General features: G+C 39.0%; 2 protein-coding genes and 1 non-coding gene across 11 annotated transcripts; 1 reads left to right on the plus strand and 2 right to left on the minus strand.

The window, feature by feature from the left end:
• Positions 1 to 33: 33 nt before the first annotated feature.
• On the minus strand, positions 34 to 20,120 carry Doa (Darkener of apricot). Of its 9 annotated transcripts, none has more exons than XM_011304777.1 (13): positions 20,034 to 20,120; positions 18,727 to 18,898; positions 18,386 to 18,511; positions 15,231 to 15,364; positions 11,486 to 11,777; positions 4,329 to 4,407; positions 2,748 to 2,814; positions 2,397 to 2,510; positions 2,139 to 2,229; positions 1,888 to 2,058; positions 1,361 to 1,490; positions 998 to 1,248; positions 34 to 878 (listed from the first exon to the last, which is right to left on the minus strand). In XM_011304777.1, the coding sequence occupies exons 2-13, from the start codon at positions 18,793 to 18,795 to the stop codon at positions 666 to 668; spliced, it is 1,737 nt and encodes a 578-aa protein (XP_011303079.1). In that variant the 5' UTR covers positions 18,796 to 18,898; positions 20,034 to 20,120; the 3' UTR covers positions 34 to 665. The 9 variants fall into 9 exon arrangements, with proteins under 9 accessions (XP_011303079.1, XP_011303078.1, XP_011303081.1 ...); XM_011304776.1 differs by having other exon boundaries at positions 1,361 to 1,505; XM_011304779.1 differs by lacking the exons at positions 18,386 to 18,511; positions 18,727 to 18,898; positions 20,034 to 20,120 and adding exons at positions 16,010 to 16,136; positions 16,492 to 16,688 and having other exon boundaries at positions 1,361 to 1,505.
• On the plus strand, positions 18,960 to 22,956 carry LOC105266534 (progestin and adipoQ receptor family member 4). Its single transcript, XM_011304773.1, has 5 exons — positions 18,960 to 19,497; positions 20,048 to 20,272; positions 21,029 to 21,132; positions 21,204 to 21,341; positions 21,915 to 22,956. Exons 1-5 carry the CDS (start codon positions 19,263 to 19,265, stop codon positions 22,134 to 22,136), a joined length of 924 nt encoding a protein of 307 aa, XP_011303075.1. The 5' UTR covers positions 18,960 to 19,262; the 3' UTR covers positions 22,137 to 22,956.
• Positions 21,552 to 21,625, minus strand: TRNAV-AAC (transfer RNA valine (anticodon AAC)). Its single transcript has one exon. It is a non-coding gene; the product is annotated as a tRNA-Val (tRNA).
• Positions 22,957 to 22,980: the final 24 nt, after the last annotated feature.

Here is a 22,980-nt window from a genome sequence, read left to right on the forward strand (position 1 = left end):
TCCATTAAGTCATTGGGAATCACCAAAACGAAATTGAAATCATGATTTACTTTATTAAGCGAAGAACTGATGATGCCTCAACACACATCATTATTTTCATAATCTGAAAAATCAGTCATACCTCCACTCACTGACTCACGCCTCATTTCGTTAACCTTTTCATTTAGTTCATTGAAACAGTTCACGTAAATATTATCACCATTATCAACAATTTACAAAACAAAAAGAAACGAAGGTTCAATATCAATCACTGAAAGTTTTCTAAAAAAAGAAAGAAAGTGAAAATCTCCATCAGCATTCCCCCTTTACAATTATCTCCTCCATCTGTCTCTGAATTGTTATTAATAAAATAAAAGATACAATGTACAGAAGAGCATTACAAAATGTGTAATTACAATCGCAAATGATAGAGTTGAAGGAAAAATAAATCGATTAGGATGGGACACAGTCGCTTTTCACTGAACAGACACGGTTGTGACATTTTTCATTTTTTCTCTGGTAAAAGTCATCGGCGTACCTTAATTAAATAAAAAAAAGAATTGAATTAAAACGGGGAGGTTTCAGAAGTATCGTCCTAGGTACAGTGACAATTTTCCACAGAATGCATTAAATACTCGTTTGAGTTTGGTGTCTGAGCAGTCAAGGGATCGGTCCCACTTCTAGCTTCATCGAGACAGAGAGTGAGATCGTTCGTGCGTCGATTGGGATTCACCACCAGCTCGTGCGTCCGTTATTCTCTGGGAGGCTGGGAGTGAGTCAAAGAAAGGATGGGAAAGAGCATCCTTCAGAGTTATCCGTTGGGATGGTTCATACTCCAACATGTGTTGGATCAAGTCAAATAATTGTCGGTGTTCCTCTTCCTCACACAGTAAATAACGCTGTAAAAAAAAAACCATTAAAAAATGTCAAATTGAATTAATCTTCTCAAAATTTGGTCTTAATTATTTTTTTTTCTCATACAATTTTTTTTTTTTAATAATAATTAATGTTAACTTACGTGCAACGGTTTACAATTATCTCTAACATATCTTCCAGCAGAACTATTATCATTCCAATCCAATTTGCCATGATAAAAGTACTTGGTCTTAGTTTTACGCGCCATACGGTGTGGAATAGTGCCAAGTATGCGCTCCATCATAGCGAGATGTTCACGATTATCGTGTGTTTGGAACAACGTTATTCCCAGGTACAATTCAAAGAGTATGCAGCCAATTGACCAAACATCACACGGCTGGGACCATCCAAGCTCTGATGAATTATCATAATGGTTAATAATAGCGCCCTTTCAATTATATCGCACACTCGATTGAGAGAGTGGACTCGGAATCACGTGGTATCTATTCGATATAAAATTACTCACCGAGAATAACTTCGGGCGCTCTGTAGTGTCGCGTACTTACGATGGTGCTGTGATGCTCATGATCGAATGTCGCACTTCCAAAATCGATTAAACGAATGTCCGTTCGCTTGACACGCCTCACATCTCGTCGCTTGAACAGAAGACGCTTTTCTCAAACGTTTTTTATGTGTTTCTGGCCAATGGTAAGGCCCCATTTACTTGATAAGGACGAGTAGGATTTTTTTTCCATTGAAAACAATTATTTATCATTCGATTATTCAGTAGAAATTCAGTGGATATTAAAAAAATATATTCCTGCAAATTATTTTCATTGGAAAAGTGAATCTCCTGGTGAATAACATCATCACGAATAAAATACTGTTTTTAACATGAATGCGTGCTTTGTCGCGGACATTTATTACGAGAATATCTCTGATAAATTCATGCTCTAATTACACAACAGATTGACACCATTGGAGAAGGAATGAGAGGGTGGGAAAAACACAGAACATGTAAAGGGATTTATTTAAGGATTCAGTGATGATTACCTTTTTGGCGTTGTATGAGATGTCAAAGTCTGAGTCAACGAAAAGTATATTTTCAGGTTTGAGATCCGTGTGAGTGAGTTTGTTGTCGTGGAGGAATTTCACAGCATAACACAGCTGATACCCCATGTGTCGAACATGATCCAGGGGATATGGCTGGTAACTGTTGTCTCTCTGTGATTCAATCGAGATTTCATCAAATTAATTATGCATTTAAAACATCTTTTGAAAATCAAATTTTTTACAATACGTACTAGAAAATCGAACACACTGAGTCCCAGCATTTCAAAGGCAATGCACATGTGCCCGTGGTAATTGAACCAGTCCAACATTTTCACACAGAGACTGCAAGAATAATAACGCAATTTGTCAAATTAAATTTAAGAGGAAAATTGCAAAATTTTTGGCAGGGCATTGAGAATGCGAGATTTGAGGAGAAAATTTCTAATAAATTTTTTCTAAAATATTAAGAGGTATGTGAAGAGAGTGAAAAAATAATAATTGCTATTTACTGTTGACAATCTGGATCTTTCGTTGCAATTTTCTCAAGTGCATTAATCTCCAGCTTAGCAGCCTCTCTGTACTTCTCTACATTCTTGATAATCTTCAAGGCCATAGTGTGATCCCTAAATTAAATTAACACGATGAGTAAGTAACCGATGAATTCCGACAATCTAAAATATAATTCTAAGTTCCTAAATATTTGAAACAACAGTACGAACACACGTGTACTCTTGACACTGAGCCAGTACTTAATTACGATAGCCATTCCCATGTTATTTATAATTTCAACCCTCCGTAAAATATTCAGGGGAAAGACTACAATCTCCCATTAAAACCACCAAATCCAGCTGTTAACTTACATTTGCATATCCTTAACCTTGACAACTTTTCCAAAAGTACCTTCCCCCAGGGTTGACAGTACTTTATCTGTAATAGTAAGAATATTGAGTTAATCCAGAGCAAAGGTACGGCCTTGTGAGCACAATTTCACACCGACTATCAGCATAATCTCCAAATTTCGTCGAACAAAAAGTGAAAAATAAACGAATGAAAACGATTATGGAATTATCAAAAAGTGGACAACTACCCTGAATAATATATCGATAATTCAGAGATTACAATGATAATATGAACGTGTTCGCACGGCCGATGAACAATAAACTGTGCAGCAGAGTGTTTACCGAGAAAATTCTGCTTTTCACTAGACGAGTTAATTTTAATACGCCTCGAGGTTTAATTACCCCAACCGATAACCTAATTATTTTCTATTCAACCTGACTGACGATTACACGAGGCAATATGTTCACTTTCTCTCTGTCTTCGTCAATCAAATGGAAGAAGTGTGCCGTTTAAATTTATCGAGTCGTAAAAATTCGATTCCAGACAATCGATGATTGATTAATAAGTCAATCGTGAAGAGGGAAAGTTTGATAGCGAGACAGAGAGAAAACGGACAACGGTCGACGTTTCACCCAGAAAATAAAATAATGACGTGAAGAATAAAAAATTTATATTCATCGAGAATAAAAATTATTTCTTTTTCAATCAATCGAGAAGAGTGAAAGACATTCTCATCGGTATCTAACGCGTTCTCCAAAGGGAATGCGATTCCACTCTTAATTCCTGGGTGACACGACACACCGAATTGTTTAATGCTACTTGTAGTCGCGCGGGTCCAGCGAGACAAACGTTGGCATCTGAAAAAGGTGGAATGTCAAAAAAAAAGTGAAAAAAAAAAGTCAGACAGGAGGAGAAATATTGTGGGCACGAAAGTGTGCGATTAGAATCTAATTAAATCCCGGGAATGAATCATTATCTTAGATTTGATTGAAATTTTATACTTCTGGGCTCTGATGTTATGATTTTTTTTTTTCTATATCAATGTTGGCGAAAATAATCGTTTTGGCTCGTTGGTAGGTATTGTGTCACAGTACAATACCTACTAATCACGTAAGGATGAAACAAGTCAACGAAATTATCTGGGAATGAGGGAAAATTACTGAGATAAACCGAAAATCATTTTTGGAGTTATTCAATTGAATTTACTATGAAAAATTGAGAATCGCCAGAAAACGATTCGATTTCCGCGAATTTCTCGAGAACTTTTTGCCCGCGGGATGAATAATTGGAGAAATTTTAATGAGATGATTCAATTATTTTTTTCAATTTTGTAAACAAACATATAATAAATCACCCATTAATATAATTTCCCCATTCTCATGGTGAACAATGACAATTCACCGAGAAATTCTCAACGGTAAAAAAAAAAATAATAGAAAAAATCGAAAGAGGGGAGAACATGAAGGAAAATAAGATGAAAAAAGTCGAGCCAATCGATCTTAATGGTGAAAAGACTGCGAAAAAAAGGGGTTGATAAAAATGAATAATCATTTCTGTTTCTTAAATCTACTACAATGATTGTATTCACGTATTTCACGAACATCTATTTGCCAGGACGTCGCCATTTTGGTATACAAGGTGGCCGTCCTCGTCGTCCTCGACGGATGGTTGTCGTGGGCTCTAATCGTCGAGTAAATCGTGGCATCAAACAGTGTCGAGATGATATTGGATGTCCCCCAATGGTTGGTAATGTTGATCCAATGGCAAATGACAATGATGCAACCAAAATCGACAAAAAATCGGTCGATACCACCGCAACAATTGGCCATGATCCCATCCGTTGTAACAAATTCAATAACGGATTCATCGATAATAATAAATCCCCATTTCCATTAGTTCCAGGTTATGCCGAGGATATTCCACAAATCATCAGTGTTAATAACCAGTTGTGTTGTGTTGTGTGAGTCCCCACAGTGTGTTATCATCGTTGATTCATTCAGCCGTTGTTGATCCACATCAATTCCATCATAGGGTCCACCCCACAGGACGAACCATTCCATTTGCCATTCCATTACAACGGAGATGGTAACCCAACAATCAGAGAGAAAGGGGAGAGGGCAAAATAGTTTGCCAAGTCAGAAAGTTGCGGTTACGAAATTTACCAATCGGCACAAAGCGCATTTTTATCCTTAATCTATTTTATTTTTTTTTCAATATATTATTCTATATATATTTTTGGATTTTTCCTACTGATATTTACCGAAGCAGTCTTATTTTTCACATCAACTCAAATAATTCTAAGAACAATACTTCAATTTCATTGAAAACTCGACTGAACATTGACTGATGAAACTAGAAACTTTGGAATTCTACTGGAATAAAAAAAATAATAAAAATCACTGAACAATTGTGCAATTGTAAATAATTTGAACAATGACTGCTTCGTCGTACCGCTTCTTCGGCCGATTGTTCTTGATGATTCACCGGTACTCTAATTATTTTTATACTAGTAATTTATTACGAAAATACTACAATCGACTGCTTTTTTTTTATTTTCCATTACGTCTGGATGTGACGAATTAGAAACACAAAGTTTAATAAAATAAATGAAAAAACAAATTGTGTATGAATATAATGAAAAACAAAAAAAAAACCAACAAGATATGTAATTGCTTGCGTACTTAGATACTTAGGGTACTTACGTGTGTATCCAGCAACGTCAGGCACGTGTAGCATTAACCGCTGAATTCCACCAGCGGTCAGTGCGACGTACCCTCCGTTGACGAACAATACATTGCCAACCAACAGTGATCGATAAATCGACAAATTGACGAGCACCCTAATTGTCATCGTCTATTTCTACTCGAAATCAAGCCGAACAAATTGAAACAAAAAAAAAAAACCATCTCACCACTCGGTACCTCAATTCCAGCCGAAACTCCTTTCTGGAGTAAAAAAAAATCGAGAGATCCAACCACAAAAAAAGTCTAAATATAAAAAATGGATTTCACCGGTGGTTGGTAATCGACCAAATGAGCTCTCAACAACTGAAAAACCTCTTAAACATGCATAACGATCAAAAGAGAAGAAAAATCTCCCGCAAGTGGCAAATCGAGACACAAGCTGCACTTGAGAATTCAATCCACCTGCTGATATCAGCCAGAGGAACAACACGAGTAAATTTAAACTCCACTAAAAGATCATTAATCCCACGAAGAAATGGAAAAATCGAAAAAACGTTCACACCATAACACCCTTCCACTTCCCGATCTTCAAAAAAATATTAAAAAAATATCCAAGTATAAAAAACGAGGAGTTAACCACGAGTTAAGCAACAAATAGCGTGTCATGAACTCACCGAGTATTCCCTCCCCTCCCAATTAGTAAAACTCTCACCGCAATAACCACATTATCACGACAAAAGCACAAAAAGAAATAAAATCACGAAAACCCCCGAAATGCGCTCCCCACACCCTCGACAACTTACAATCTTGCCCTCATTAAACTTCCCATCAGCCACCGAACAAATTCCCTTCGCAGTATTCTTCTGATACTTGCTGGCAATGATATCAGCAGCACTGGGTTTGACCTCGCCATTGGGCCCCCCAACTTTGCCATAAGCCTCTTCAATAGCTGAGTACTTCATAATAAGTCCCTGAATCTCCTTGCGCTTAGCCTCCCTCTCGGTGATGGCCTCGTCCTCGATGGTATCTGGAATTCTCTGAGTAGGTGTTCTATCGGGATCGGCATTGGTGTCTGTTTCCTTGCGTTTGAGCCTGCCAAGGGTGCCCTCGAGCTGTTCGCTCTTCCCCGAGCGATGAAGTGGCCTGACTTTTCTGCTCCTGCTCTCAGTTTGGCCGGACTTGTGTCTACCATATCTCCTGATCGATTCACCCGTCAATTGATTCGACCTGTGTCGATGATAACCCGGTGTCTTCTCCCGTTTAACTCCACTCGTACTTACATAAGGATATGCCTTCTCACTGAGAACAACAATCCTTGGCTTTGGCTCTGGCTCCAGGGTCTTCTCCTCGCGGGTAAACGGACTCAACTCATCCCTCACGTACACGTCGTTATCGTTTCGATTGTTATTCCGCTTGTAATTATTATTAGCTGCATCGCCATCCTTTCTCCTGGAGTAACGATCCAGTATCGACTGGTACTTGTCTTCCAGACGACTTCTTGTTGAGCCAAGATCACGAGCTGGACGCACTGGTGAACGAGCGACTGTTGATTGTCTGTCTACAGTGTTGGAGGGGCCACGTACACGAGTGGTTAATCGCTGGAGGAGATTTGAACAGGAGTCACTCAACAGCTGGGTGACACTAGCTGTTGATGAGCGGGTGTAACGATTACGACGAGACGTCGAGGGCTGACGGGACGACGATGAGTTATCTCGAGGTGTAAACGCAAACATTTTTCCTACCAAGGGGTTGACCTCTTGCCCAACGGCGACGATTGAGTTGTGACGGTCGAGTTAAACTTGGATTTCACGAGGGAAGGTTTTTTTTTTTATTTATTCAAGGTCCTCTACGATTTTTCCTAATTTCCTTAATTGCCTTAATTTCCTGATTTTCTTTTACTCAATTGATTAAGTTGTCCACTGATTTTTAATGTTTCTTTTTTTTTCAATTATGATTCTCGTTTAGGTGGTGAGGTCTAGCCTCGAGATTTCGTTATTTTAACAACATTTTAATGGATTTTTTTGGCACTTGTGGATTTAGTGTCCCGAGGGGAAGTTGTTTTATCGGTAACGCACGTCGATCGAGTGATGTCCACCTCGACGACGACAAACGACGCAAGACACCGCGATTCAGAAGTGGTAGACGAGGACGGGGGCAAAACTGTTTCACCGCGCCAAATACTGTTGGGATGGTATACTAAAAATAAATTTTCAGAGGAGACTGTGCAAGCTAGTCCACGTATAACCAACGAAATAATGCGTCCTCAGTTGATTCTGTGGGCCAAGTGAGATGGGTACAGGTTGGGGAAGGTATCAGGGGTGGTGGAAAAATTGAGAGATGCAGAGGAGACGAGGGGAAAATGGATGAGCAATGGCGACACCGCATTACGTAAATTTTAATCGTTTTTAGTTTTTCGGATGGCGAGGCGTCAGCTGATACAACCGACCACTCCAGTGCAGAAAATTCGTAATTTTGGAGTTCACTAATTATTTGAGAGGTGTAATTATTCGCCAGGGAAATTGGGAGGAGCCAGTGGGATGGTTTAGAAGGAAATGTCAAGGCCCGACATCTTCTCCTAGAATATTCCGCTTTAAAGGTGGAAAACCGCAAGTTAAAGTGACTCTATCCTTATGATAAATCCAAAAATTACAACCGCCAAAAAACGTCAGAAAAACGTCTATCATAATTAAAGATGGAGAAGTGAATTTTTAATCATCTGTTTTGCAAAGATTCCACAACCAATTAATAATCGAAGAATCTTTGGGAAAATATGAATGTCCTGGGGAATTTAATTTCGGAAAACTGACTGGGTCAGATTTTGTTGCAATTTTTCTCATGCAATTTCGAAGAAATTTCGAGAAGAATGGAAAATGGAGAGAACTAAACCGTTTCACTTCACTGGTGAATCACGACGGAAGCGAGAAACTTGACGAAAATCACGATCTCTCAGGGGACAACCGCGAGTGACTAGGATATTAAAAAAAATCAATTTTCAAGTTCCTCCCAGCTACTTAGTCCCGATAGAAACCCCAAGTGGGCGGTTTTCGTGGTCTTCGTCGTTTAAACTATTAATAATGTTTGAGTGAGGTATATTTTCAAGGTTGATGGCTGTATCCACTCTTCCCATCCTCAGTTGAAGTTTGTTAAGATCGAGTGGTTTATCCCTCGAGTATAAATAATTCCCAACGGCACGGATAATTCACGTACAATCCCAAGATAATTGAATTTTTCATCAATGAATTCTCAACTCACTTCTTCCTCGAGAATATCACATGGAACTCCAACAGCCATTTTAACAGCTCTCATTAGTCGTGAATTTATTCCAAGTGCAAGGGCGACCATCATCCCACCACCGAATAACCTGGATTCGAAGAAATTAGTTCAACAGCTTCTCGATTCCCGGACAATCTCGCAACAAACGACAGGTTTTCCAAAAATGTGAAGAGACATTTTCCCCGTGAATTTTCACCGCGACAAAAAAGTCTCGGGATTTTCACCCAGAAAAACTCGCCACCTCGATAAATCCATAACCGATGAAGACGTCAGATTCAACTCATTACGTTCTACCACTCACTCGTACGATTAATTCCCGTGCTTTACACACGCCGATACAGTCTTCTGGTGTTCTTGGAGATATAAAAAAAAAATCCCTCTCCTTGATTCACTGGATAACTCACGCAGTCTCAAGTGAACTGTACGCCTCCGACCGATACAAACTCGTCTTGTTTTTCCACTGCTATCATTTCATCCAGTAGCTGGGAGTAATTAATCAAGTGACGTTATTTCTCCGATTTTTCATCTCCTCTTTCTCTCCCTCTTGCAGTCCCCTCTCAATCGGGTCTCCTTATTTAAACGTAGGTGTGTGCAGAGGCCGAAGATATATCGAGGCATTTTCACTCCGATGTATCATTAACTCCCCAACGACTCCATAAAAATCAGAAAAAAAAATATCCCAGTTGATTAAAACGACGATTTAATAACTACTGGTTCAAAGCCGCTAATTTCCCTAATTCCATTCGACTAATTGGCTATTGACTGCTTGTCCACACGATCCAATAAAAATCCCTCCATAAAATCCGTTATAATTTCTCGTTATCCAAAAATTTATCTGACCCTAACAAATTCAATCACCAGAAATGATTGTTTTTATACGATAAACCCGAAGCTAGTTGACGAAAAAAAAAAATCTGAAAAGCCCAAACAGTAGCCAAATATAAACGGCAGAGTTAACACGACTGTATTCATGCGTTGGACGATCGCCCGTGTGTTCGAATGACCGCGTTGCAACGTGCCAATGGAAATTAGTACCACGTAGATATTAAAACACCCAACAAACGCCTTAAACCTCAAAATTTCGCAATTAATCGTTGATCGTGAGCCCCAGGAGTGATTAAATCACAGGATGAATGAGCCGATACGAGCCAACGATCACACGAAAGCCGAATCCAATCACAACTGCACAACAACCGGTGACAATCATGACTGCAATCACCAGTACAGACCATTGACCACCAAAATTCCCAATCAATCAATCAAATTAATGACAAGAATAAAATAGATAAACTCCATTGATTGGTATTTGAATATTGATATGCCGATCACTCCCTGGTTTTCACTACCTCATTATCCGAATCCGAAGTGACATACTGTCGCTGGATCCAGCTGTTCCAGTACCTCTTGCTGCTGGAGTGATGATGACGATCAAAGATGCCCTCCCTGTCATTACCGAGACGAATATCGTCTGGGTTAAACCCACTTGGATCTCTCCTAGCCATTTATCCAGGCTGACCCCTGTCAATCAATTCACCCTCTCATCACTTCGTCACTTATTTATCCTCGATAGGGTGAATTTATAATAATAATCTACACGTTTTCTGATGATATCGTGAGATCGACCTGTCGGTCTTACCACCGACGTGTTCACGACGACGGCCATCTGGCCGTAACACTAACGTGAAAACCGCTTGCACCCAACACTGGGGGCCCCACAAAACCACGAAAATAGTCCTTAGACCAAAATAAACGCTTTTTCGAGAAAAGAAGTTTAACCTCGTTGTTGGCTTTCACTGTATTCACTGATTCATGTGGATCTCTAGGTGTCTTTTTTTTAAGGGGACACTGTACCGCAGTAATTTTATTATTTTTTTATTATTTTCACTTAGGAATATGTTCGGGTAATGAGAGCAATTGGAAACTGTCGGTTTTGTTTTTAAAGCCAAGGAGAATAAAATTGCTTTGGGGATTTTTTTTTCGCCGATTAACACCAGAGAATCGTTAGAGTGCTGTCGGTTGAATTGTTATTTCTCGGTGATAATTAACGATTAATTATTTATTTTTCTGTGATTTCCACTTCGTATCATTCTGCTTGACTTGTATCTTGACACGCGACTGTAGAAGGCGTGTCCCCACACCCGGTCTACCCCTCGATAATAATAGTCTTTGGTGGAGTCATCGTTCAAGAATCGCCATGGATTTTGCGTGGGAATAATCCACTGTCGATGAATTTATCAATCAATTGATTTGGGGCTTCGGGCGATTTGTTTACTGGAAGGAGGGAGTAAAGCTCGATATTTACACCTCGAGTTTATTTTACGGTGAAAATTAGATTTCAAGGCCCGACGAGTGTCGAAGAATCGTTTTGTTTATTTCCTGATTTCCATGCGAACGTGACTGAGTAAGAGTAGAGGGTGCAGATCTCTCACGTATTGTTGAATATCGGATTTTCTCGATAAGAAATGATTTTCGATACGAGACTTAAATTAATGAACATGCCAGAATGCACGTTTGACGTTTTATCAGTTTGCTACTGGATTTATGTTTAGATTTTACCCCGATAACGAGAAACGCGACGAGAACGTGATATTTATTTTCTGTGGATTTTACCAATTTTTTTTAATACGAAAAAATAGAGAATTCATGTCTTGGTGTTTTATTTTCGATGTTGAGAGCTCGTGAGATAGTTTTTTTGAGGATTCTAATGGATTATAATTGAAATCAGTAAAATCACTGTGGTGGCAATTATTGATGAAACATAACAAGAGCAGATTAAGGAAGGTCGTTTTATTGGTACTGACCGGGCTCCTTGTGGATGGTGATCTGTGACGATGTCTGGACGACTCCTGGCTCGGTGATGACGAGGCGTGATGATGTCTTGTCTTTCTGGTGCGTGCAGGCTGATTAGTGCGTCTTGTTTCACGTGTTGGACACTGGGGTGGGTGGGCTCTACCACGATCAAGATCACGGTGTCCATGAACGTGTGACGATTGTTGGCGACCACTGCTTGGTGATCTCCTGTGGCTACGTTTGTAGCGTCTCTCCACACTTGTGCCACGCTCATGTTGACGAGACCTCAGAACTCTCTCTCCACTGAGCAAAAAACCACAAAAAAAAAATTAATTTCATAAATATCTTTCAAAAATTTCAATTCCTGCATAATCCTAGAAATTTTCAGGACAGTCTCTCTTACAATTTTGAGATTTTTACTGATGGAATGATCTTCTAGATGCACGGGCTTTCGAGATAATTCGACACCTATTTGAACTTCGGTATATCGAGCTTTATAAATTTCCTCTCGATTTTTCTGGTTCGCGGAAATAACAAAGAGGAAAATCTTATGAGTCACTTCCGACAAATGACGTAAAATATTGTATTTGTGATACAATTTTATCGGACTGAATTAATGAAGCGTCTCAGGTGATTCTGTACGTTGGAACAGATCCAATGGCCTTGATGCAACTTTGGGATGAATTTCAGAATAGATTAAATGGGTCATCTCGTGATACATCTCAGGAAGTGAATTATTTTGGAATACATCCCCCCAGTCAACACACCGTGTTCACAACTCAACTCTCCAAGTCGATGAATAATAACAGATGAATTGAGATGAACCAACACACTGATAAATGCTAATTACTTGATGTAATTTTAAGATTATCGTTACCTAGGCATCCAGGTGGCAAGTGATACGTAGAGTACTGGCATGTCTCACGGATTCCTGTTTACAAATCCTCATTTAATCAACTAATTAATAATAATAAACGCAGAAAAAAAAATAATGCTACTCTTAATCTCCTCCACAAACCAATGAAGAGAAATTGTGTATGAAACGCTTTCGCTGTTGCTCATAAACACCTGTGGAAGCGTGAAATAACATTTCTAGTGAAGGTGGAAGTTGATTGATTCGTGAGAGTAGTCAGTTGCTCGGTTTATGGTAGAAGGAAGGTGAATGAGATGAATTTAATGTGGAGATGTGAGAAATAATGGCAATCAAGGACCACACGTCGAAGGAATTTCAGCGATACGATCCATTCGACGGAGGACACTACGTCCTTCTACTCGGATTTCGGAATCGTGTTCACTTTTCGTCCTCGATTTTATCGAAGAGTACAGATATGCGGGAGATTAATGTATTTAGCCTTTTTTTTTAACGTGTCGAGGGTGGATTAAGAGCTCCAGTGATTTAATTAGCTGTCTGCGGATTGTAGAAGCTCGGTTAATTAAATTGTTGGAGAAGGTAAAAAGTCGACAGAGGGAGGGGGTGGGGTAAGCCCATTCGAGTGACAGGTTTTCCTCTTTTCCCCTTTTATCAACCTGTTCGATTTCATTTAAAATTATTGAGTCATTATTGAGTGAAAATCAGTGATCGGCTGTAGAGTTATTAAAGCGACTAATAGAGTTATTAATAGAGAGGGATTAATAGGTATTATTCGGTAGAACTATTTCATATTTCAAGATTAATTCTAATCTCTCGATTTCAATTACTGAAGAACGGTAGTGCAGTTGGATAAGCCATTAGAAGGAAGTCGGGCTCAGATAACAGAGTCGCTATTGTCCACAATTCCGACTGGGGCTATAAACCCATGTACCAGTGAAGATACACATCTCCAGAAAACCCACGGGTGTTTTTTAAAATGCGTGTTCTTTCGGTCTTGTACCGACGCCTTCAAAGTCTCAATTTCCTTCAATTTCCCGTGCACTAGTCTATCGCCAAATGCGTTCTTCCGGTAACGCCAAAGTCAGAAAGTTGATGGCCGATTTATTTATTCTATTTGTCCGGGTTGTTCTGTTGGTACGCGATCAATGTACCAATGAATTTTCAATGACACACGTGTGTAAAAAAATTATAAATCGAATTCCTTTTGAGATCAATAATTTCTTAGATCAATTGATATGTAACAAAACTGTAAATTTCGAGTTATCGGACTTTATCACTTGAGCTACTGACTTGAGCGAAAACAAAACAATTTGAGATTAATCGTCGTCACTGCAGAATTATCCGCGGGAGGAATTGGAAAGCTCGAGATTTCTCGGGAATAAAAACGGAAAAAAGGAACTGAGGAAAGTGATAGCATTCACGGAACTCACGGGGCAATGATGATGAATGGGTCAAAATCGATAATGAATTTTGAGGAAGTATGACGAGGATATTGAATTTTTTCTTTTTAACAAATGGGGAATGTGGAATTAGGTGAAATAATTACTAATAGATATCCGTAATTAACAATCAATATTGATTCCAAATCAACCAGAATTCGACGTTTGTTCAGTTAAAAAACTGCACAAGAATTTATATATCAACAAAAAAATCCGCTACTCATACCTTTAGACTTCGTAAATACCACAATGTCACTCGAAAAATAAAACTAGGGTTTCTACACGATTATGACTGACGTGAACTATCCTCTCGTAAATGTAGAAATTGAAACGAATGAACTTAATTGGTGGTACTCGAAAAAAAGAAACAAATGGAAGATAAGAGAAAAATTCCACGTTAGTGAGGACTCGAGATAAAAGAGAATCTTCAACGACAGCCAGAGATTAACTACTGCTCCAATTAATCTGACAGTTCAATGAATTAAAATTTTAATGTCTCCCTTTAACACTAATATTAATTGACAGGAGCTAACGAGAATACAAGTTGTACTCTCGTCAACTCACGAGCGTCAGTCTGATACTGAGGCGTTCTGTGGTGAAGTAACACATACGGGGGGAAAATAAACGCCAAGTGGAGGCTAAATGGAAGGGATTCAACGGCATTGGCCTTCCAGACACTAACACTTCAAACCCCGAAGGCTTCCGCACAGACAAATTGCCAGTGTTTAACATTTGTCATTGCCAAATGGATGATTTCGAATTGATTGATTATTTTCTTCTGCCAATTGCTGGTGTTCACTGTTACCGCCCACTCGGTCCTATCATTTGATCAGAACATGAGAGATATGCACGATTCAATTTTTTTTGTCTGCATTATCCGTGTGAAATTCCAAAAAATGTTATTTTACAATTTTTTCAATCCCGGAAATTGATGCTTCAGATATTTTATCAAAATTATGTACAAAAAACCTCTTTCGATCCATAAAAATGCATTTAATGTTCCTAAAGTTGACCATTACGTCAATTTTAATGCTCGCCTCCCATTTCTACCCACTCAGTAATTTTTCTATATTTCTATGACCTCAAACCTCTATTATCAAACGCTATTTCGTGAAAATTAAAACAACAGCAATTTTTTGTACTGACGTTTTTTCTGGTTTTCAATGAGTTTTACAAAAAGTTTCAGACAATAAATTCATTATCAGCCTCAGTTACGGAGACATTGTCGAAAAGATAAGTCAACTACCCTTTGGCTACTGACGACGTTTTCTCTTTTGTTCTTTTAATCAGTGAAGTCATGTCCGATAATTCCACCCAGTTCAATGTATTTTCGGTAGGCTCTTTGACGGCTGGGTGGACAAGAGACTAATCATTGCTCAGTAAATCACGATAAAAGGAGAAAGGAGATCGTGTTTCTGATGAATTGCCGAAGCAAGGAATTCCCACCTGTACGTGCCCTTGCTCTGGGGGCTCTCGTAATCGATTCGCCTACGTTTGTGCTCGAATTGCGGTTCATTTGCTGAGTGAGAGCGAGACCTCGAGTGGGTACGCGAGCGATGACGCCTTCTGGTTCTCGGCATCTGAAAAATTCAATATTTTTACTCATTATTTCATCGGCTACAAATTCAATCACTTTTTGTCTGTAAAAACTACCACCATAAAAGACTAGAGGAGAAAAATAATAAAGATGACTAAGTGCAATAATTAACTCGGTGATAGCTCTAAATTTTATTCCACAGTATTATTACCCCTCGAATATTACGTTCTTTATTAATTAATTATTGTGTTCCAGACCTGCAATAAACTTTTAATTATTTCAAATCAGATCATTCTTGGAAGGTCGTGAAATTAATAATTGGAGGTTACAGAGGGGTAATTGCTAATGAAGAATAAAATTAAAAAAAAAAAACTATGGGTTCATCCGCGAGACGAGGGATTTTGAGACGTGAAAAATTGTCCTGTCAGTCTACTACGGATTTTGCGCGATGAGGATTTCCCTTTCACGCTTTTAAAGGAAGAGGGGAAACTAGACGAATAGATCTTAACGAGACTACTTTAGGGTCGAGAGAGAAGGTAAACAGATGCGTTCCACAAGCATTTTCCCAGTACCAGAGTAATCCCAGGTGTTCACTCGGCATTCAATGGTCTACGAATACTCAATTCAAACTCTCATCCCAGTGTTCTCTCCTCACTTAGCATTTCTCGTGTCCGAGACGTTTACTTACGTTGGGACGACGAAATATGCTTGCTTGATTCCAAATGTAATTGAAGATCGACGATATCCAAGAGCGTGACGACGATTGCTGTATGACACTTTTACTTGACAATGACGATGACATCGGCTCAACACCTCTGGAAAATTTTCCTCATTCTATACCCGAGAGTTGATTACAATTGAGAACTTGCTCCGATTTTTAATGCAATGATAAATAATGATTTGATGGATAAACGGGCTCAATTAATTTGAAAAACCTCTGATTTGTCTCCATAACTCAAATAAAATCACTTTCTAAAAACCCCTGAGACTTAGAATGACAACAACTACCCCTCCACTCAATCCACCCCCCAAAACAGGAATACCAAGCCTTAGCCTTGTATTTTGGCCTCACCCCCGAAAAAAAAAATCTTGGAAAAACCCTAAAAAGACGCCACGAGTGCCGAACAAACGCGTAAGCCCCGAATTCCAAAAAAACTCGAGGATTCCAACCTTGAACCTCCAGCTGTCCATCCAATAAATGAATTGCTAGTCTTCCCCTCGGCTCCACATGTGCAGTAAAATTCCGAAAAACTCCAGAAAAACCGAGGAAACAGATGATACCAACTCTCCCCTAAATTCACACGCGTTAACTCAACTACAGGAGCAGCAGTAGCTCGAAGCACGCCATAAGGTATGACGGCACTGTCGCCGCCATCTTGAAGGTGGAGACTAATAAAAAAAAAATCTACATCCCATCGTAATTGGATGAGATGGAGAGATACGAAGAGAGAGAGAGAATTGCAACGCAGGCGCAATCATGGAGTAATTGTCTATGATATCATTTTTCTCTTTTGCTCTATTCCTTTGGAGATGAGATAGCCACGAGATTTCACGTTTTGGACAGAATCCCAGGTTTTAACGGACGTTTTTTTTTTCAATTTTTTATTACTGAGGAGTTACTCACGTTCCACACGTAAATCAGGCTCAGCTGATGCCAAATGTAATTACAAACACTTGATAACCAGGACTGTGATGTATCGGAACGCAAAACACTATTGTGTGTCAACGACGTGGACATTGGATCAATGCGATTGGCTGGTACTCGGTTATTTGTTCGGGTTTCTTCGATGGCACGAAGCGCATAACCGGAAATTAACGAACATTGACGATTTTAGACCGGCAAAAAGTCACTTCGTTGCCCGCCAAATCTAAAATCCGGAGGTGGAAGTGGAATGAATCATGAGATCAGATTATTCGTAGTGTATCTTTGAGATTAATGTAGATTTTATATTAAAAGTGTTGGGGGAATTTGTGTCGAAAAATTGTTAGAAAACGAAATGGACCAGATCGGGGTGGATGGATGTTCTTAAAATAAATATGCGGATTATGGAAAGAGTGAGTGTAATTTCGGTCTGAATTCCAGACCTTTTTTTTTTTTGTGAAAAGATATTTTTGAACTGGAGTCCATCGGAAATTTGAGTGGCTCTCTCTGAATTTTTGAGGATTTTTTTAGGGAGAAAAGGCAAAACGATTGTAGGGAAATATTTATTGAGAATTGAGAGGTAAAATAATCCTGATTTTAATCAGACGAGTGGTCGATCAGTCACTCGAGTCTGATTTGGAATTGAAATATTAATCGAGTGATTCGTCAGCAGCACATGTGCGGATAAAAATAGACGATTATAATCCGAACAAAGAGGAATCTCGACGGAGTGAAAAAAATGGTGTCCCAAGGACAGCTCCAGTAATAGTCAAAATTTCCAAAAAGAAAAGCCAAAAAATGTCAGATTCCGATGGGCCGAACTCCCCGACAATTGAACAATCAGTCAACAAATATTTTGGCGGTTAACCCTAAGTTCATCGTAATCTCTCTTATCTCGCGAAACACGTCCTCCGTTACTATCACCAATGCCTTCCCTGTCCTCAATCGAAACCTTAAAAAAATCGTGTTTACCTGTCCCAGAATCCAATACCGAAATGTTCCCTCGATTGACTCAAACAGATATTCAAAAAAATCACGTAACATTTCACTTTCACAAATGTATTTCGGATATCACGGACACTTGAGATGTTATTGTCGGCATTTCTCGAAGAAACACATGGACGAGATAAAAAAAACTGCCAGAGTCCGATGACCCACTCAGGACTGGGTTAATTCCAGATGGCGACACCACTAAACCCCGCGAATTTTCAAACTACCCCCTCAATAAATTCGGCCCGTGAATTTTCCCCACTAAATCGTAGAAATTTCCATCATCTCGCAATTCCCTCAATTAATCTCAATCGATTTCTCCAAAAAATTCACACCTGAAGGTCCAAAAAATTCCAGAGATGTACGCAAAAATGAAAATTTCCGCGCAATTACCTTATGATTAAAACCAGAATAATTACCCAGAACCATTACCTTGATTCCCAAAGAAAGAAATGATAATCTCTGATTATAAAACTCGTGTGGCTCCTCCGAGGACTGACATCTATCGTACCGTCCTCCCCTGGACTTCCAGGGTCCGCCCCAGGTGAGATCCCGTGCCTGAAAAATCCCCGAATAAATGATAAAATCCCTCGTAATTCCCATTATCGATCCCAAGCCAGCAATGCCACAAATAACTGCACATGTACGCAGTCACGAGAGCCTCCACAAAAATCTATCCCCCCTGATCTCCTACCCCCGTTAGGATTTCAATCAATACTCATCCCCAGAGCAACATCCCCAAGAAAATCCCCCAATAAACTCTACCACAATACCTTACTGACTGTTGAATAATTGAGCTGCTGTCTAACTCTTCCCAATATCCTTGCAATGCTCCCAATCATCTTCCACCCACATTCCAATCACCACTGGATATTCATCCCTCGTGTACGTCCTCTTCTCAGCACATGCGCCAACCCCCAGTCCTCCACAGGGGTAGATAAAAATCTGGGATAAATGGAAAAAATGTCAACTATCCGCAACCCCCCAATTGCGCCAATTCCTCTGACATTTCCAGGAGATGCTCCAGGGAAGGAAGTGGTGGATCTGGTCGATAAACACGAGATGTGAAACTGTGGAGAATGGAGTCAAGAGGCTGAGGGGATGGAATTGTAACCTTGGTGAGGCAGAAAGGGGATGGTGGGTTGAAGGGTGTGAAGAACTCGGTATGATACCAAAGCTCTGGGCACTGTGAGCTGTGCAGGCGCGCAATGCAGATGTGTCTGTTGAATTCGAGGTGACACAGAGGAAATTGTTTAAACAAAAAAATACAACTGTCAGAGAACTGGCGGTTATTGTGGCTCTCGTTGTTATGGTGGGTGGGGTAACACTCGTGTGTCTCAAATTTATCAGCAAGGGTCAGGGGTGGAGAACCAATTCCGAAAATTTGAGGGATGATGCTTTTCTCAAGGAGTGGAGTGATATGCCCAGGCATTTGCAGTTTAATCCGCATATTAGAACTGGGTACAGACCTCTCACCAGTGCCAGTGGGTGTCTTAGGAGTCTTTTTTATTTTCATAATGAGACAGTTAATATCATGACGCATGGTGAGTTCGACTACAAAAAATCCCCATTTTTCTATTCCAAATTACAAATTCGAAAATTCGACAAGTTACATCACTTTTATAAATATTTGGGTACATGTCGATTTTCCTGTAATCGTAATTGTAATTGTTCTTTTCAATAATTAATCGCTGATTTTATTGAAGTGGAAATCAGTGATTGAACATTTTTTATTCTTCACAACGAATTTTCAGAATTAATTTCAAAAATTCTTCTGACTTCCACCTTTGTTCCGCTCTGTTATTTTTTTTTATATAAAAAAATTACTCGTGGGTTCTGCAATCCGGAGATGAATTCACAAGTAATTGTTTTTTAAAATATAAATCATCCGGAGTAAAGGGGTGGCACGTGGAAATGTAAGTGGATCACTCCATGGGATTGGGGTCAAGGTCGGCTTAGATAACTCCGGGTCAATTCTCGAATAGAATAGACCGGAGTGACGGAGGGGTTGAGGATGAGGCGGAAGCGATGGAAGGGTTTAAAATGGATTTCATGTCTTCTTTCATTGCCCCCCTCTCACCTCTTTGGCTCAAGGTTTCGCCATTCTCTGCATCCTGATAACGGTCCCTTATTGCTTGCCTTGGAGCGATGAAGGTGCCTTTTATGGATTTCTATCCTGGTGTCATCTGATCGGGGCAGCCAGCCCCTGGCTAGGATCCTTTTTGTATCATCTGTTCATGAACTTGGATCGTGGAGAAGCCGTTTATCGAAGATTACTCAAGCTCGACATGCTGGGGATTTGGGTTGTCCAGAGTATTGGTGAGATCTCAACGCAATATTGAAAATTACCCCGGAAAACAATTTTTTTAAACAAATTATTTACAATGAATTTCACTGCATTTTGTTGCTGAAAAATCAGGTACCGTCTTAAATTCTCAGCAAAATTTCAATCTATGAAGAAAATCAATTGAATTCAAATGAAAATCAAATTAACATTTTCGTATTAAAAATATCGAATAGCGATTGATTAACTCACTTGACACTTGTCACTATATTGATTTTTTCCATTTTTAGAAAAACATTCCCCGTTGGTTCTAAAAAAAAATTAATCAATGGTAATAAATTCCCGGGATTAGAAAAATTACTGAATATTCTCCGAGAGAAGTAATTGCGCTGAGTATAATTTTTTGAATGTCTGCATAGCAAGTGAAGTTAAACTAATGTCAAAGACTAATTTCATGGGCGAGAGAAAATCTCTTGACATCTCTAAATTTAGCAATTGGCTTCGTTGACGAGGGTATTTAATTAAAATAGGTGTTACAGAGACAACGCAGGATCTATTCTAATTTCCTCGTACCCGCGGGCTCTCAAATGACAAAATTTGCCCAAAAAATCTCTCAAAATTAGTCAATTAAATATTAGTTAAATTTCCTCCAATTATCAAGTAATATAATTAGGAATAAAAAATGAGTGAACATTTTAAAATTAGTAAGAGTATAAATATTTATTAGTGAGCCGAAGAATTCCGTTACCTTGAGTATCGGAGTAATTAGGAATTGGATTGATTGATGGCAGGTGCAATGCCGTTCATATCAGCTTCGATTCACTGTCTTCCTGGAGGACTGTGGCATGCCTGCATGGCCCTGTACATTTTCCTGAGCCTGTGGGGTCTCTCAAAGGCAACTGCTCTACATTTCTATCATCAAAGCCCATTGAAGGGAATTGTCTAATAACACTAATTTCTCAATAGGCCATGAGGGCTACGTCACCTTGGGAACGGAGATTATGCTTCTCACCACCATTCATGATGAGAATGATATTTCTCACTCTCAGGTGCTTCCGGATCGGTGGTGGAAATCCTCAGGCACTCAGACACGTTGTACTCCAGGTGAAAATTATGTAAAATCATATTCTTTGAATTCGTGGTCGAGTGACTTTTACGGGGCTTTAAACGGATTACAGTAACAGAGAGTCTCTCGGGATTTGTAGTAGAATTACTTGGAATTACTTGGAAAGAAAAAATCGGTTAAATTTTGATTTTTGATTCAGATGTCAATAAATCACAATAAAATACGTGCGAAATTAAAAAAAAAAAAATTGTTTTCGCCCGGGTTCGAACCGGGGACCTTCCGCGTGTTAGGCGGATGTGATACCCGACTACACTACGAAAACCTGAAAGAATGTCTTGAACTAAATCCTATAACCGCAGCACTGACTCAACTCTAATAATTCTAGATAAACGTTATCGTCGATAAACATCCTCAATTGAGAGACTCCATAATTTTGATAATACTCCAAAAATGTAATCTCTTAAAATGCAAAATTATTTTGAATTTAAAACCCTTTATAAATGCTGAATGGGATGAGATAATTAATTAAAGAGAGACTTTTTCGAATAAAATTAAAATGAACATTTTATTGATGAAAATTAATTGTTACAATAATTTCTTATGAATTTCAGGATTTAGTCGCGGTGATAGGCGGAACGATAGGCGCCCTCCGAATCCCGGAGAAGTGGCTGTCAGGCCAGGTGGATCTTGTCCTGAATTCCCACAATATAATGCACGTGGTTGTTGTGCTTGCTGTGTGGTCAATGCACTCAGCAACAATTCAGGACCTGAATTGGATGATGAATCCATCAGCCTGTCAAGCTCTCTCGTCTCTCCGTCACGACGAGCTCTAACTCCTATTCAAAATAATTTCCCCATCGTCATAGGGGAGATGTTGAGGAATCATCTCAGACACTGTGATTAGACTACCATAGGTGGGAAATTTATAACTGTGATTTTTTAATGGGAATGAGTTTCTTGTTGAATCAAGCACATCAAAAATATCTTTATTGTACAGATTACCCTTTTGATCATACCGAAGTCGTTTAATCGTCATTGAGGTCCAGAGATCGATCGAAATTTGTTTACCTCGTGTTTGGTAATAGAATGACTCAGATATTCCACGAGTCCTTGAAAATTCATTCATCTTTCGATCGGATTAGATTTTTCGTCCGGTTTGGAGTATCAAGAGTACGATGATAGAGCTAATAATATTTCCATTGATTAGAATTAGAGAAAAATTTATAAAAATGCAACTTCATTTTTATGAATAAATGATCACAGGCATTCCAAGGAATTTAATCAGCCAGTTTCAATTTCACATTGGCGAGAAGAGACAATTCCAATTTTAGTTACAATATGTTCGATCTCTCACTCTCATCAATTACAAATTTACAGAAGTACTTAGTAATGAAATTCATCGTTTCTAAATATAATTAGGTCATAGCAGTTCCATCGAAAATTATTTAAATGTTGAATGATTTGCCGTTTTATGGAATTCAGAAAATTTTACCATTTTTACGATTCATCTCTCATCGATAAATATTTTATACCTTGAATAGTGCATTAACTGAAAATGTGTTACTTAACTGGAAAAATATTTGGCTTGCGAAATCTATTGAATTATTTTCCAATCAACTGTCTCCGAGTAAAGCTTATGATAGTTGAACTTTTCATGACTGGTGTTTTTATTGAACC

The sequence above is a fragment of the Fopius arisanus genome, unplaced genomic scaffold (genome assembly GCF_000806365.1).
Source record: "Fopius arisanus strain USDA-PBARC FA_bdor unplaced genomic scaffold, ASM80636v1 scaffold00039, whole genome shotgun sequence".
NCBI lineage: Eukaryota > Metazoa > Arthropoda > Insecta > Hymenoptera > Braconidae > Fopius > Fopius arisanus.

Excerpts from the sequence above, each read along its gene's own strand:
- Doa (XM_011304774.1), bottom strand. The coding sequence starts at position 7,144 with ATGTTTGCGTTTACACCTCGAGATAACTCATCGTCGTCCCGTCAGCCC. Across the intron at positions 2,815-4,328 it reads CGACGTCCTGGCAAATAGAT|ATAAAGTACTGTCAACCCTG; the intron begins GTTCGTGAAATA and ends TTACTATTACAG. Across the intron at positions 1,506-1,887 it reads TCTCATACAACGCCAAAAAG|CGTCTTCTGTTCAAGCGACG; the intron begins GTAATCATCACT and ends GTTTGAGAAAAG.
- LOC105266534 (XM_011304773.1), top strand. The coding sequence starts at position 19,263 with ATGGTGGGTGGGGTAACACTCGTGTGTCTCAAATTTATCAGCAAGGGT. Across the intron at positions 19,498-20,047 it reads AGTTAATATCATGACGCATG|GTTTCGCCATTCTCTGCATC; the intron begins GTGAGTTCGACT and ends CTTTGGCTCAAG. Across the intron at positions 21,133-21,203 it reads GCCTGTGGGGTCTCTCAAAG|GCCATGAGGGCTACGTCACC; the intron begins GCAACTGCTCTA and ends ATTTCTCAATAG.